This window comes from Passer montanus, unplaced genomic scaffold (assembly GCF_014805655.1).
Source record: "Passer montanus isolate IOZ18808 unplaced genomic scaffold, ASM1480565v1 scaffold1, whole genome shotgun sequence".
Lineage (NCBI taxonomy): Eukaryota > Metazoa > Chordata > Aves > Passeriformes > Passeridae > Passer > Passer montanus.
This window is the reverse complement of record NW_024356504.1, coordinates 2,036,587-2,052,931: the sequence shown is the minus strand read 5'-3', so window position 1 is coordinate 2,052,931 and position 16,345 is coordinate 2,036,587. Positions and strand designations below refer to the sequence as shown.

At 38.0% G+C, this 16,345-nt stretch overlaps 1 protein-coding gene across 5 annotated transcripts; it reads right to left on the bottom strand.

Moving 5' to 3' along the window:
• Window positions 1–5,741: 5,741 nt before the first annotated feature.
• Window positions 5,742–16,340, bottom strand: STRADB (STE20 related adaptor beta). Of its 5 annotated transcripts, none has more exons than XM_039700114.1 (12): window positions 16,131–16,340; window positions 13,591–13,647; window positions 13,170–13,250; window positions 12,723–12,822; window positions 11,994–12,115; window positions 11,411–11,519; window positions 9,050–9,173; window positions 8,422–8,593; window positions 7,903–8,007; window positions 7,453–7,682; window positions 6,839–6,881; window positions 5,742–6,385 (listed from the first exon to the last, which is right to left on the bottom strand). In XM_039700114.1, exons 2-12 carry the CDS (start codon window positions 13,600–13,602, stop codon window positions 6,233–6,235), a joined length of 1,251 nt encoding a protein of 416 aa, XP_039556048.1. In that variant the 5' UTR covers window positions 13,603–13,647; window positions 16,131–16,340; the 3' UTR covers window positions 5,742–6,232. The 5 variants fall into 5 exon arrangements, with proteins under 5 accessions (XP_039556048.1, XP_039556066.1, XP_039556058.1 ...); XM_039700132.1 differs by having other exon boundaries at window positions 5,742–6,323; XM_039700124.1 differs by having other exon boundaries at window positions 11,411–11,489.
• Between the last annotated feature and the right edge of the window lie 5 nt (window positions 16,341–16,345).

Sequence of the window (16,345 nt, the reverse complement as noted above, 5' to 3'; positions counted from 1 at the left end):
ACAGTAAAAGAGTAAAAACAAAGTCTGAAACAGTAACATTCTTCCATTTTCAATGCTTGTGACGCTGATATTCAGGCCGAACGCCTTTGTAGGCCATGGCTCACCAAACTGCCCAAAATGGGTCATTTTACAAGTTCAACATAAGGAAAAAGAAAAGTTGCCCAAAAATCCTGACTGGAAGTCAAAAGAGAAGCAATGTAGAGAAATGTGCATTGCCATGCCACCAGCATCTGGGTCAAATACTAATAAATATGCTATTTTGGAAGGAAAACCAAACTACTTTGTCCTCAAAACTAGTTTGAGGAACTCTAGTAATGTAGTGAAGAAAAATCATGGAAAGTATGCTGAACCACCTTTTTCAACATCATGTGCTGCAGGCTCCAAGGATTCAAAATCATGTGTTCTCCCATGATAAGGAAAATTTGAAGCAGAAAGTGGAGCAGGAAAAAGACCATGACAACCAAATATATAATTCCACAAGTGTGTGATTGTTTCATCAGCTACTGTAGAACAACAGCCACCTCAAACCAAGAAAGCATTTAAAGAAAACTAATCTATAATTGACTTGCCAGATTTCACATGGGCAGAAGGAAATCTGCCTTTTGACTGCATGAAATGTGAGAATTAGAAAGATAATTGATATTGAATGTAGAATAAGCAAACTTTGAAAATAAAATGTAGTAGATAAACTCAGCATTGATACTCTTAACCCATATGTCATGTAAATTTTGACAAAACAGAGGAAAACCTCTTCAACCTTCCAGCAATCCATTCTTCATTGCAGATGGATTTCATGGGAGGACAGACAACTGAATTCCATTAATCTGAGTGTGTAGGTAAATTCAGTAATAATGGTGTATTCTATAATAATATTGAAAAATAAAACCACCACTTGATTGCAGCTAAATTCCCATGGGCTTTTGGGGCATTTTCCAGATGTTTCTGGGAGTTTCAGGTAAGAAACAAACATATATGTAACTAATTTATAGAGTAGAACCATTTTTTTTTAATCTGGGCATTTTTGAGGTTTCCACAGGCACCTGTTTAAACCTAATGTTCTTTCCTTCATCCTATCTCAAGTTCCTGGATGGATTTAATTATGCTAAATGTCAAATGTTATTCTGCTGCCAGGTTATTAGTAGACCACCTCAATTTTCAGTGGTTTCTTCTTTTATAAACTCAATTCTTTGCTTGTGTGTTACATCCGATTGTTTCATTTCATAGTATGGTTTTACAGTCCTTTCAGGTCTTTGCTGCAATGTGTACTGTTTGTGAATTTTAATAGTTTTTCCTCATTCCTGCAGGATAGGGATGGCTGTCATTAGGACAGGTCATTACTGCTGCCTCAGTTGTTTCAGGGGTTTATTAGAGAAGCTAATATACTTCAGCAAAGCTGCTTAATAGCATTAAAGGCACGTGAAGTAGGTATGTGAATCAGCTACTTTGGTACCTGCCTCTTGTCAAGAGAGGTTCAGAACAGTGGTTTTCAGTGCTTTCCCATATTTTTACCCATCCTCTGGGTTAAAAACAACTTTGGTAGCACTTGAAGAGGAGAGGGGTAGGGAAAAGAGAGAGGTATGGTGAAACCTTGTAATTTAAAGAAAAGTATTTATTTGTTTTCATCAAATGGTAGAAACTGTTCTCTTTTCAATAGGTATTTGTTGCATTGAGACTCTTTAAAGTGAGGAATTCATGTATCAGAGGAAGTTGATTCTGAGTAGATCACATTTTCTTCTGTGTTCATCCATTCAGTCATGCACAAACTGCTGTGGTATCAGGTCAAGACAGTGAGACACTCAGCAGCACTGAGCATATATTCAGGATAATGCTAATTAACAGAAGTTTTCTTTTATACAGGTATTTATTATTATACAGTGCTAAATGCTAGCATAATGAAAGGTGGCTGCAAAAAAAAACACTTATGTTGTTTTCACAAATATTTCAAAAGTAACCAGATTAGATAGATTTCTGTTTCATTGCCATAAGATTTTGAAAATGTATAGGTTTTATAAGTCCCCTTGAAAATATATCACGTGGGGCCTAAATGCAAGAGACTTTGAAATTTCAAGTCCAAGTTTAATTCTAATTCACATGCTGATAACACACATCATTGTGTGTTATGCAATATATTGGTATGAGCAAGAGTAAACAAGTGTTCTGAAAAAAAACACAACCCACCAAAAAATTATTGTGCTTAAAACTGTCAGCTTGGAATATAAAGTCTCTGCACCTTGAATCTTAACAATGCAGATCATCAACCTCAGATTTTGAAAACTTAACTGTATGCAAAAACTTCAGATTTTCAGAACAATTGTTTCACTGGCAGGTAGTTGAAACCTTAAAAATATGATTATACATCTTCTTTCCTAGGTAATATTTAATTTGCATTATTCCTTAATAGAAAGCATCACTGTTAATGAGCAAAATGATATCAAACCTTTCAGTAAATATAATCTATGGAGTATTTCTGGTTATTTTAAGAAGTCACAGTGCCTCTTAATTGCTTTTGTTTGAAGAGACACAGTTATTGAGAAGCAGTAGTTCTAAGAGCAAAGACTTGTGGCCTTTTAACTTGAAAAAATTTGATTTTTCTTAATGTCAGTACAGAAACTGGAACAGTGTTTAGAAATGTTTTTGATTTTTTTTTTTTTCCACAGAGAGGGCAGCAAAGTAACTGCTGCATGTTCTGACTTATTTTACTTGCTTTTTATATGTACTGTTAGTCAAAAGTTACTTATAGATGCTATCTAATGTATTCAACTTGCAAACAGTCCAAATCTGTAATGGTTAAGAATGAAGAATATGGGGTTCACAGGAAATACTATCTTCTCCAAGAGTACACACTTAAGTTATTAATATTTTAAAATCAGAATAATTTTCTGGTTTCAACAACTATTTCCTTACTTTGATTGAAATAGATTTTTTTTTTTCCCTGTAGTAACAAGAAGTTGTTAGTGTGGCTGGACCATGGTGAAAACAGAAGTCTAAGAATTACAGATATAAATGGAGGCAGATAGGGTAAGTTTATTGATAGGTCTTTAATTTCACGTTTCACATGTTAAGTTTAGGAATATAGAGCTCTCTTCACAGCATAATGAGTAGAATCAAGTTTTTTGCTGATACTTTTATGTGGTCATTTAGAGTTTTATGTTTCTCTTGTATGTGAATCATTTGGTCTTCAAGGCCTTGTAGCAAAGCCCTGGCAATGCAGCAGTATTCTCAAGGCTGGGTACAGGTCTGCTCAGCTATGGAAGGCTTCAAGACTCATGTGGAATGTTGTTATGTTGAAAATTTAAAATATATCCATCCAATATCTATTTATACTTTTTTACCACCATAATGCTTCCATCAGCAAAGTATTAGTGCCTTTGGGACACAACTTTTGCTACAACATTATGAGAATATCCAGGTTTTTAAAAGAAAAAAGCTGTTTTTGTTCAGTTTGAGTTGCCTGGTACAGTGTGAGATGTGAGAATTTATTGAATTGTAGGGAGAAGACAGCTTTTCATCTGACTTAGAATAGGTAAATTCACTAGGATCCTACTATGGCTGAATTGATCCAGGGGAATTTAACTGTGCCTTGCAGAAGGAGCTTGTTTGTCACCAGCACTGCCAGGGAAACTTAATGCATGTTGCCTTTTTCTTCTAAGAAAACAGTATAGGTTCTGGTAAATCCTGGTGGTGAACAGGAATAGAGCATAAATAAAAACATGTACAGTAACTTTAGATTATTTAATATGACTCTTCAAAACTAACCCGTACCTGCTAGAACTTGAGACTTACTTTGCATAGTGAGACATCCTCAGATTCACTGCTAAAATGACACAACAATAAACAGAGGTGAAAAAGCCCAGGCTTGTACTAAGAATGTGAACAGATGCAAGAGCAGGAGTCCCACTTCCAAGCAGCTTAACTTCTTTGGGAAACACACAGTATTAAAACTGCATGAAAAATGATGCATATCTAACTTTGGCAAATATGACAGCATGTAAAGTAAGAAAAATGTCTTTTGAGAGAGAAACATTTATTTACATAAGCAAGTAATCTGTGCAGTTTCACATTTCAACTTGGAAGTGGAGGATTTCTCCTTACTAAAATGATTTGGGTCATAATGAAAAGACAAGTAGATGTTTAGGTAAGATCACAGCCAAACCCCAGGCCTGTATTCAGAAAGGCATGTGGAGTACAGTACATACTCTGTACTGTATTACCACTGTGAGCTGGTAATACAGTACAGAGTAAGATCACAGCAGAGACTCTCTTGTTAAGGAAGACTTTGGGAGAGAGAGGTGAGCACTCAGCCATTCTTTATACACGGTTTTCCTTGCAGTCAGAGAGTGAGGCACGCTGCATTTTGTGATGCCAAGAGGAGGGTAATGAATTAGAGCCATTTCATGGCATTTCAAGTATACTTGGTCTAACTGTATTTTAATCATACAAAAGCAGCAAATACAAATCACATTTTCTTTCTCTGAAACACTGGAGAGGTATCATTGGTATTTCTTTAGAATTCCCAGTCTGTATCATCTTGATTTGTAGCAATACGTCCAAGTTCAGTCCCAGCTGCTGTTGAGGGCAGTGCCAAGAACTCTGATCTGTTATTTTGAATAGGAGGTGGTAATAGGGACAGTAGTGAATTCTGTGTTTGTTCCTTTATCTAGAAAGAAAAAAAGTTAAAATAAAGCTGCACATAAGTGTCTCCATAACTTTGCAACTGACTTCATTAAAAGCATGTGAAATCAGAGCCACGTTCTTGCATGTTACAGTACTGAAAGTAAAAGGATGAGAGGTTTTGCTTTCTCCACTCTATTAGTCTTTCAAGACTAATGAAATCAGCTGTGCAGTTCTGCTTTAAATTAAGAATATTAATAATTTATTAAAATTAGGCTGCCTTTAGTTAAGTTAAATCAACTTAATCAATGGGGAAATTGATCAATCTTATGCTTCCTATACTCTATTGATACCATTTTGTTTAAAAAAAATGTGGAAGCAGGTATGCTCTTACAGGATGCTTTTTGGCTCCAGGTAATTATGTTGAAAATTTAAAATATATCCATCCAATATCTATTTATAGTTTTTTACCACCATAATGCTTCCATCAGCAAAGTATTAGTGCCTTTGGGACACAACTTTTGCTACAACATTATGAGAATATCCAGGTTTTTAAAAGAAAAAAGCTGCTTTTGCTCAGTTTGAGTTGCCTGGTACAGTATGAGATGTGAGAATTTATTGAATTGTAGGGAGAAGACAGCTTTTCATCTGACTTAGAACAGGTAAATTCACTAGGATCCTACTATGGCTGAATTGATCCAGGGGAATTTAACTGTGCCTTGCAGAAGGAGCTTGTTTGTCACCAGCACTGCCAGGGAAACTTAATGCATGTTGCCTTTTTCTTCTAAGAAAACAGTATAGGTTCTGGTAAATCCTGGTGGTGAACAGGAATAGAGCATAAATAAAAACATGTACAGTAACTTTAGATTATTTAATATGACTCTTCAAAACTAACCCGTACCTGCTAGAACTTGAGACTTACTTTGCATAGTGAGACATCCTCAGATTCACTGCTAAAATGACACAACAATAAACAGAGGTGAAAAAGCCCAGGCTTCTACTAAGAATGTGAACAGATGCAAGAGCAGGAGTCCCACTTCCAAGCAGCTTAACTTCTTTGGGAAACACACAGTATTAAAACTGCATGAAAAATGATGCATATCTAACTTTGGCAAATATGACAGCATGTAAAGTAAGAAAAATGTCTTTTGAGAGAGAAACATTTATTTACATAAGCAAGTAATCTGTGCAGTTTCACATTTCAACTTGGAAGTGGAGGATTTCTCCTTACTAAAATGATTTGGGTCATAATGAAAAGACAAGTAGATGTTTAGGTAAGATCACAGCCAAACCCCAGGCCTGTATTCAGAAAGGCATGTGGAGTGCAGCACTGTGAGCTGGTAATACAGTACAGAGTAAGATCACAGCAGAGACTCTCTTGTTAAGGAAGACTTTGGGAGAGAGAGGTGAGCACTCAGCCATTCTTTATACACGGTTTTCCTTGCAGTCAGAGAGTGAGGCACGCTGCATTTTGTGATGCCAAGAGGAGGGTAATGAATTAGAGCCATTTCATGGCATTTCAAGTATACTTGGTCTAACTGTATTTTAATCATACAAAAGCAGCAAATACAAATCACATTTTCTTTCTCTGAAACACTGGAGAGGTATCATTGGTATTTCTTTAGAATTCCCAGTCTGTATCATCTTGATTTGTAGCAATACGTCCAAGTTCAGTCCCAGCTGCTGTTGAGGGCAGTGCCAAGAACTCTGATCTGTTATTTTGAATAGGAGGTGGTAATAGGGACAGTAGTGAATTCTGTGTTTGTTCCTTTATCTAGAAAGAAAAAAAGTTAAAATAAAGCTGCACATAAAAGTCTCCATAACTTTGCAACTGACTTCATTAAAAGCATGTGAAATCAGAGCCATGTTCTTGCATGTTACAGTACTGAAAGTAAAAGGATGAGAGGTTTTGCTTTCTCCACTCTATTAGTCTTTCAAGACTAATGAAATCAGCTGTGCAGTTCTGCTTTAAATTAAGAATATTAATAATTTATTAAAATTAGGCTGCCTTTAGTTAAGTTAAATCAACTTAATCAATGGGGAAATTGATCAATCTTATGCTTCCTATACTCTATTGATACCATTTTGTTTAAAAAAAATGTGGAAGCAGGTATGCTCTTACAGGATGCTTTTTGGCTCCAGGTAACTTCATTACTTTGTAATCTAGCTCTTTTTGTGGCTTATTTAGGTTATAGCTGTGTCATTTAATGAAATATAGTAAACTCACCTGTTTGAAGAACGTATGCGAAAGCAAACTGCTTGCTGATGGCCTGAATCATAAAATGAACAATAGAATTATGTTTTGGAAAGTAAAATACTGCATTTGGATAATGGGCCAGATTAACAAATAAATTGAAGCCCTGTGGTTTTTCTCCACAGGACAAATGTGAAGAATGAGAAAAGCAGCACAAAATTCTTACATTCTATACCTCAATTTGTCGTGAAAACACTACTGAAGAAATCTATTTTTAAAGGCCTTTTCATGTTTCTGCTTCATAAGGAATTTAATGCCTTATTCAAAAGAGACATAGAACTGAAAACATATTTCAGATTTCTGGGGGTTTTTTCTTGGACAATGCACACATTTGAAAGTTAATTTTACTTGTTACAAATAACAGTTATATTACAAGAAATTCAGGGTCAAATGACTTTAAAAGTTTGATTCCTTTATCAGACAAGACAATTCTTAAAATACAAATGTAAGTGTATGGTTTTACATTGTACATCTGCTCCAATATTCTGACTCTAACAGCATTCAACTGATTACTGTATTCTAAACTGTGGACTATACTTGGCCTTAGATGGAAGTGACAAAAAAATTAGTTTTCACCAGAACATTACCTTTTCTCAGGGTCCTGTTGCAAGCAAAGTTCTACCAAGTTGTGGAAAGCAGGTGAAAATGTTTTGGAAAAGGGCATTTGAAGTCTTTCACTGGTCATTGTGCGTGTCATGCTCTCACCAATCCCAGAATCAACACCTGATCGGGAATTCTTCATCCTGGATTCCCCCCGGGGAAAGGTATTTATATCCCAAGGACAGTAGGTGGGACCTTTCAGCTTTTGCAGCAGCATCTAGTAGGGAGGAATAGCAGTAGGAGAGTTCAACAGACCTCAGGGTAACCTATGAAACTCCAGGGATGGAAGGGTTATTTATTCTAGAAAGAGGTGTGCATATTTGAAATAACCAAAAGCAGCCACTACTTCAGCAGTAATAGCACTGGTTCCTGTGAGTAAAACAAAACAAAAAAATGCTCAGCATGTTTTTAACTAGAGATAAAGTTTAGCATTATACCTGAGTGCGAGGCATATCTTGAAATGGAACATGTCCATTGGCTAATTCACATGCTGTAATTCCCACACTGTAGATGTCAGACTTCATGTTATAGCCAGACAGATCCTGTCAGAGAAAGAAGCCACTATTTGATCACTGAGGCCACTGAGTGGTGCCAACAAAAATACAAGTGCCTGCTTCAACACAAGATTCTAATACCCCATAACCTGCACAGTATTGAAGCAATTGAATTGTGAAACCTCAGAGTTTCTTCAGAAATCTGATGGCTGTACTGAACACAAGTTTCAGGATTTGCAGTAGTTTCTAGGAGGTCTGGGTAAAGAGATTTAGTACAGCATCACCTCACCAACAGCTTTAGAACTGGTTCTCTCTAAAATAATTAAAAATTCAGTATGTACATGTATTTTTAAAAGTTGCAGTTCAACATATTTCACTGCAATTCTACAAGCAGACTTACACTGGAAATTGAGAACTGCCACTAACTTTGAATTGGAAAATTTATGTGTAATTTATACTAACCTGTCTCAGTAGTTCAGGACTCAGCCAAGGAAGCACAGATGTACTAAATGGGGGGAAATCATACACCACCTTTGACTTCTGTCCATTGCTAACTAAACTGTAGAGGTTGTTTAGGCCAGAGAGAGAAACCAGCCCATCCTCTGAAATCAGAATGTGGCTAGCTTTAATATTCCTGTAACATAAAGTGGTAAATTTTAGTTATAAGAATTACTCTAAGTACTACTAAAGCAGAATAGCTTTCATATTTCATTGACTTATAGTGAGATGCTAGCATGGAGTTCATCTCTCTATTAAGGGAAATGATCAGGAAAAAAGTGCCAGAAATTGGAGAAGGGCCCTTCTTCCCTGCAAGGGGTGTAAACAAAGAAAGCCCTTTCTATAGCTCTGGTTTTCTTCTGCTTCAAAGAGACAAAGCAGGCAGATGTATAATCCCTGTAACAAGTGGCTTGAAGACATGTATCAATACATTTCTTGTTAAAATTAATCCTGCTGTACTATTGAAAAAAATAATGGAGAGATGCACAGTACTTGTGCACTGTCTGATATAAGAAGGTATAGAGGAAAAGGAAGGAAACAGTACTTAAGGTAAGATGCTGGTTCTAGTTCTTATCTATTCACATTCTCTTACCTGTGAATATATCCATTCTGGTGCATGTAATTTAATCCTCTGATTGCACCAAACAGAATGTTCCCTATCAAAGCTTCACTCATTCCTTCAGGAAAGTAAGTCTTCAGCAGATGTCTAGCTGAACCTGGAAGTGAAAAAAAAACCTAGCTAGGCCTAACAAGTCTTATTAAATGACTTGTCTAAGTTTCCTACACTCATGAAGAGCAGCATTCTAAACTGACTCTGGTGCATTATTACATAGATGTAACTGATGCCCCATGTCCTGCTTCTGTTAACTGCAAGTCTGTGCCCAACCTGAATTCAATGTAAATAGGGCTTCTGTTAGCAGAAGCTGTATAAAGTCAAATGCATCTCCCAGTTACCATTCCTCACATGGTGGGTGCTAGGACTAAGTGGAATTTAATGCAGTTCAAATACCAGTTTTCAATGAGGAGGAAATCTTCTCTAAATGGTTTGTGAGAGTCTGTTTTTTTCCTACAAGACAGGAGATGATTAAAGAGAAACCTCTCATGGACCACATGGTCCAACTTGTATCAGCCCTTTCTCCTATTCCAAAATTGCAGTTAACAGTTCTTACCATAGGCCATGAATGGGGAGATGACCCAAAGCCAGCTTCCAGCTGTAAACACTGTCCAAAATGTCATTATGTTGGGATGCTGGAAAAAGTGTGATAAAACCACCTCATTCTATGGAATTAAATGAAAGTGGATGTGTTAACCACAGAACAGCAGTCCTACCAATAGCATTAACTACATTCAGTAATCAGTAAAGAGAAATGTTTATTTGCATTTATACAAGATTGCAGGTGATGTGCATAGCCTGCAACAGAAATGTAAATAGCTTGCCCATAATTGCATTTGTCTGAAGTAAATCTAGTTTGTTCATAGTCCAAACTTCTGGTGTTAAGTAAGAGTACAGAAAATGTTACTCAAGTAAGCTGTACAATTACAGAAGCACTTTCTAAAGCAATTGTCAGCTGTGGTCTTCAGAAAGCAACTCTCAAATTTACACATGCATTCTGTTTATTATATTCTACTCCTTTGGAGGGAAAACTTTGACTGAAATATCCCAGTTCAAGCAAAGGCTACCTTTGTTCAGTAATCTCATATGTATTCCTCACTATCTTCATCGGGCTTTGTGCAGAAATGCTGTTCCTTTACCTGTAAGGCTTTCAAGTGCTCTTCAGAGCAATTTTCAAGGTCTGTGATCCTTACAGCAACTTGCCTGTCTGTAGGTGTATGCCGTGCAAGGTAGACTGAAGTTAAATTGTTGAACCTCCTTCCTGAAACCAGAAATGGCTGCCTTAACATTGGAAAGCATAATAAGCCATCACATGGCTTCCTTCATATTTAGAGATCATTTTCCAGTTTTAGAATTACAATTGATAGCAGTGTGTCCTTTTGTTTCAGAATGCCAAGACCTTAAATAATTGTAGCCAAATATATGCAGCAAATTAGTTGAAGCATGGCTCTGCTATTTTGAGAACAACTAAAAGTGTTTGAACATACGTCAGCATCATTATACATCTAAATGAACACTTAGTATGCATATTCACATAAACATATGCATGCATAGGAGGATCTAAGGCAGCCATCCTTAAAACAACCAACTTGGGTAGCCAAGTTACAAGACATGATGTTACTTAAGGCTGTATTTATTGTCACATTCCGCAGATTTGAAAACTGACAAGTACATGGACAAACATCAAGAGACAATTTCAGGTAATTGTTGATTTGTCTTAGATCTTGAAATAAGAGATTACTAAAATATGAGCAATGCTCTGCACTTTTCTCAACTAAGGAGACACAGGAATAGTCCTTCATTTTCCAAACATAATATTTACTGGATATTGATAGCAGGAAGAAGAAATATTTTAAGGTCCATTTATGTTACCTATTTCCAGCTGGAGTTCATAATGAGAGACATCAGAAGAGCAAAATACCATTTCATTCTTTCCTGTAGTTGGGGGGATCCAGGCTAGATCAGAATCAGCCTAGCAGAGAGAAGAAACAGTTCTCAAAATCACTATGTAATTTAAAATCATTTATATTTTTAAAATTATTGCAAAAATATTATTAATGCTGAAGTCCAGTACTCAAATAAGAATGTTCAAGCTAGTACTTTTACCATTATTAAGACAAGTTTTGTGTCTATGTGTTTGTTTTCGAAGGACTAAGTGGAATTTAATGCAGTTCAAATACCAGTTTTCAATGAGGAGGAAATCTTCTCTAAATGGTTTGTGAGAGTCTGTTTTTTTCCTACAAGACAGGAGATGATTAAAGAGAAACCTCTCATGGACCACATGGTCCAACTTGTATCAGCCCTTTCTCCTATTCCAAAATTGCAGTTAACAGTTCTTACCATAGGCCATGAATGGGGAGATGACCCAAAGCCAGCTTCCAGCTGTAAACACTGTCCAAAATGTCATTATGTTGGGATGCTGGAAAAAGTGTGATAAAACCACCTCATTCTATGGAATTAAATGAAAGTGGATGTGTTAACCACAGAACAGCAGTCCTACCAATAGCATTAACTACATTCAGTAATCAGTAAAGAGAAATGTTTATTTGCATTTATACAAGATTGCAGGTGATGTGCATAGCCTGCAACAGAAATGTAAATAGCTTGCCCATAATTGCATTTGTCTGAAGTAAATCTAGTTTGTTCATAGTCCAAACTTCTGGTGTTAAGTAAGAGTACAGAAGATGTTACTCAAGTAAGTTGTACAATTACAGAAGCACTTTCTAAAGCAATTGTCAGCTGTGGTCTTCAGAAAGCAACTCTCAAATTTACACATGCATTCTGTTTATTATATTCTACTCCTTTGGAGGGAAAACTTTGACTGAAATATCCCAGTTCAAGCAAAGGCTACCTTTGTTCAGTAATCTCATATGTATTCCTCACTATCTTCATCGGGCTTTGTGCAGAAATGCTGTTCCTTTACCTGTAAGGCTTTCAAGTGCTCTTCAGAGCAATTTTCAAGGTCTGTGATCCTTACAGCAACTTGCCTGTCTGTAGGTGTATGCCGTGCAAGGTAGACTGAAGTTAAATTGTTGAACCTCCTTCCTGAAACCAGAAATGGCTGCCTTAACATTGGAAAGCATAATAAGCCATCACATGGCTTCCTTCATATTTAGAGATCATTTTCCAGTTTTAGAATTACAATTGATAGCAGTGTGTCCTTTTGTTTCAGAATGCCAAGACTTTAAATAATTGTAGCCTAATATATGCAGCAAATTAGTTGAAGCACGGCTCTGCTATTTTGAGAACAACTAAAAGTGTTTGAACATACGTCAGCATCATTATACATCTAAATGAACACTTAGTATGCATATTCACATAAACATATGCATGCATAGGAGGATCTAAGGCAGCCATCCTTAAAACAACCAACTTGGGTAGCCAAGTTACAAGACATGATGTTACTTAAGGCTGTATTGTCACATTCCACAGATTTGAAAACTGACAAGTACATGGACAAACATCAAGAGACAATTTCAGGTAATTGTTGATTTGTCTTAGATCTTGAAATAAGAGATTACTAAAATATGAGCAATGCTCTGCACTTTTCTCAACTAAGGAGACACAGGAATAGTCCTTCATTTTCCAAACATAATATTTACTGGATATTGATAGCAGGAAGAAGAAATATTTTAAGGTCCATTTATGTTACCTATTTCCAGCTGGAGTTCATAATGAGAGACATCAGAAGAGCAAAATACCATTTCATTCTTTCCTGTAGTTGGGGGGATCCAGGCTAGATCAGAATCAGCCTAGCAGAGAGAAGAAACAGTTCTCAAAATCACTATGTAATTTAAAATCATTTATATTTTTAAAATTATTGCAAAAATATTATTAATGCTGAAGTCCAGTACTCAAATAAGAATGTTCAAGCTAGTACTTTTACCATTATTAAGACAAGTTTTGTGTCTATGTGTTTGTTTTCGAACTGGCACAAGATTAACACTTAGATACCTATAGTCTTCTACCAAAGTGCAAACCTCAGTAGTACTCTGTTTATTTTTATTGCCAACATTTCAAGAAGTACTCCCTAATTAGGCTCTTTTTAATATGCACCAGCTTTATATTTAACCGTGGGAGTTAAAGTTTCTATTCTTACCAGGCATTCATGGATGCTGCTCTGAGATAGCTCTTCTGGTCTGATTGATTCAACTGGTGTACGCAGAATACAGGAGCAGTCCTTAAGAACAGAAGCAAGTGAATATTGTAGGAGTTGCTGCAATTTTTTAAATATGGCAGTGCGAAAATATAAAAAAGTAGGCCTTATAAGCAACAGGTCAGAAAGTCTTCTGCTACCAGTCAACCAATCAAGGGGTTAAGAAACAGCATAAAGTGCACACAAGGCAGACCTAGAGAGAAGAGACACTAAAGCCTCCTTCACCAAAAGCTGACACAATGAAGTTCAAATATGTCAGCACTGTGGAAATCCCCACAAGCAAGACGTTTCACCAGGGCTTTTCATATTAAGGTATAGCTGGGTAACAAGGGACAACAGCCAAAATTTTTAAAGATGAACTTACCAAACAAGACATGGAACCGCTTTAGATCAGGGGAAAAGTCATACACACCCATTTATCCTAGAAAAAAAATAAAGTAGCAAAGTAAGATGATACATAAACCTGTGATAAACTTAAATCTCCTTAACCAGAACTGTGAGGCATTCCTGTCAGCTATCACACACAAAACCCCAGAACTCTGGCTCAGCAAAAGTCTGCTTCTATTTAAGTACCATATCAATTTCAAACTCCACACTGAGGACTACATGTCAACTTAAGTGTTCCTTTTTAATTTATGGGTGTAGAAATTTTATTGCCAGTTCTGAACAAACAATTTAACTGCACAAGTGCAGAAAGTAAAAAAGAACAGACTTATGAATCTTTGGCAGTTTGTAGGAAAAGAAATCATTGTCTGTTGTTTTAAAGGAGCACAGCTGTGCTAGGCAGATCTTGGCTTGGCTGTGTGCAGCTGAACTAGCTCACAAAAAAAAGCAAGGCAGAAGCAATTGCACTTTACATTTCACAAGTGAGGGAGGAAATAGTATTGTAAGGGATTTCAGTTAAAAAAACCAGAGAAGCAATTCCCTCACAGATCAGAGTAGTCTCTGAAAGTCCTCTAGCAAACTTACTTTATGACTGATACTTTGGAGGCTTAGGCAGTGGGAGAGATGTCTAAAAAGCATATCAAAGCTTCTGTAAGTACAGAATGGGACTATTTTACCTTAGCTATAAGCAAGTCTTCAACAGTAAAATCTTTAAAGTTGGAAAAGACCTCACAGATCACAGAGTCCAACCATCAACCTAACACTGTCCAGCCTGTCATTAATCCATGTCCCTAAGCACCACATCTACATGATTTTTGATCACTACCAGGGACAGTGACTCCACTTCTCTGGGCAGCCTGTTCCAATGCTTGACAAACTTTCAGTGAAGAAAACTTCCCTAACATCCAATCTAAACCTCCCTTGGTGCAACTTGAGGCCAGTTACTGTCATCCTTTCTTTTGTTACATGAGAGCAGAGGCAAACTCCCACCTGATTATAATCTCCTTTCAGGTAAATGCAGAGTAAGAAGGTCCCCCTGAGCCTCCTCTTCTCCAGGCTAAACTCCTTCAGCCACTCCTTGTAATACTTGTGCTCCAGACATTTCACCAGCTCTGCTGCCCCTCTCTGAACATGCTCCAGTGCCTCAGTGTCTTTCTTCTTGCAGGGGGCTCAAAACTGAATGCAGAACTTGAGATGCAAACTGGCCTCACCAGTGAGTACAGAGGGACAATTACATCCCAGGTCCTGCTGGCCACACTGCTGCTGATACAAGCCAGGATGCCCCTGGCCTTGGCCACCTGGGCACACTGCTGGCTCATGTTCAGCCAGCTGTCAAACAGCAACCCCAGGTCCTTTTCTGATAGGTAGCTTTCCAGCCACCATGAGGAATCCTTCTTGGTGGCTGACAAAAAGTCAGATATAGGTAATCGTTCCATGTTAATATGCAATTTTTGTATGAAAGTTAACTTATAAAAGCTGAAGTACTATAAGAGAAACTGATAATTTTGTTTATTAAGGAGCTAAGCTTGAGTATATCCTGCGTTTAAATTATATATGCTACTTAATCAAGGGAACACTCTTCAAAAGCTAACAAGCCCCACCACTCCATTCGCTGCCAAATCTCCAAGCCATTCCAGTAAAATTTTTACCCTGAAGATCTGCTGTAATTCTTTATTAGAGATACCAAATGGATACAAAAGTCAATCCCTACCAGGTACTAGACACCTTCAGAGGATCTGTGCTTGACTTAAACATTTTCACAACTTCATTAAGGAAGTTTGTAGCAGAGAAGGAAAAAAAAAGATTGCAGGTGCTTCAGGATACTGCCTAGCACTGTAATGGCTACAGCATCCTTCTCCTACTTGGAAAGAAGGTGCCTCATTCTGCTACACAAGACAATTTATTCTGCTGCTTGCAATATGAAACCAGAAAAGCTAAGCTGAAGAATAAACTCTTAATAACTATGATATACCAAAGCCAAATTATTGTAGACTTTCTTCAAAGATGTATAGCCAGCCAACAGAAACATCCGTGATGCACATTTATTCAAAGAACACTACAATTTTAAGATTTTTTTTCTTATGTAGCTTGACACAGTTTCCATTTTTCAGTATGGCTTTGGCTCATGTCCCCACATTTTTCCTTCTGGGTCGCAGGCTTTTTTTTTTTTTGTACTGTAGATCGTGACAGTGTTGTACAGGTAAAATGATACATTCATCGCACTTCGGCCAAAGCTTCAGCCAGCGAACACTGCAGGGCAGGAAAACCCACAGAAACGTGTGTCTGTGAGCGAGGGGAGTGTGAAGGCTCCGGAGCCGAAGCCCCGGTACCGGGAGCGCGCGTTACCGGGCTCTGCTCTCGCTGAGCTGCAGCTCCCACTTCAGCGTTCGCAGTGACTGGGGCAGCTCTCGCTCGTGTGTCTCGAGCGAAATGATCCGTCCGCGACAATGCACCGCAAAGTGCGGAAGGACGCCCCGCAGGCTCCCCCTCAGTTCCTCACTCGCTCCGTTAAGTTCGTACCTCGCCTTCCTCGCTGGGCCCCGTCTCCCTCCGGCCTCCCGCGGCGGCCGGGACAGAGCTCCGCTCCCCGCAGCCGCCTCCCGAGCTCGGTGGGCGCCGCTCCCTCTCCCCGGCTCGTCCGGCTGCTCAGCGGGGCAGGGGGCGCGGCCAGCGCGGAGCCTCGGCGCAGCCGAGCAGCCTTACAGGGCGGCAGCTCCCGTTCCTGCCCGCCGCCG

Excerpts from the sequence above, each read along its gene's own strand:
- STRADB (XM_039700114.1), bottom strand. Across the intron at positions 11,520-11,993 it reads AGCACTTGAAAGCCTTACAG|AATGAGGTGGTTTTATCACA; the intron begins GTAAAGGAACAG and ends TTAATTCCATAG. Across the intron at positions 8,008-8,421 it reads GTCCTGAACTACTGAGACAG|GATCTGTCTGGCTATAACAT; the intron begins GTTAGTATAAAT and ends TTTCTCTGACAG.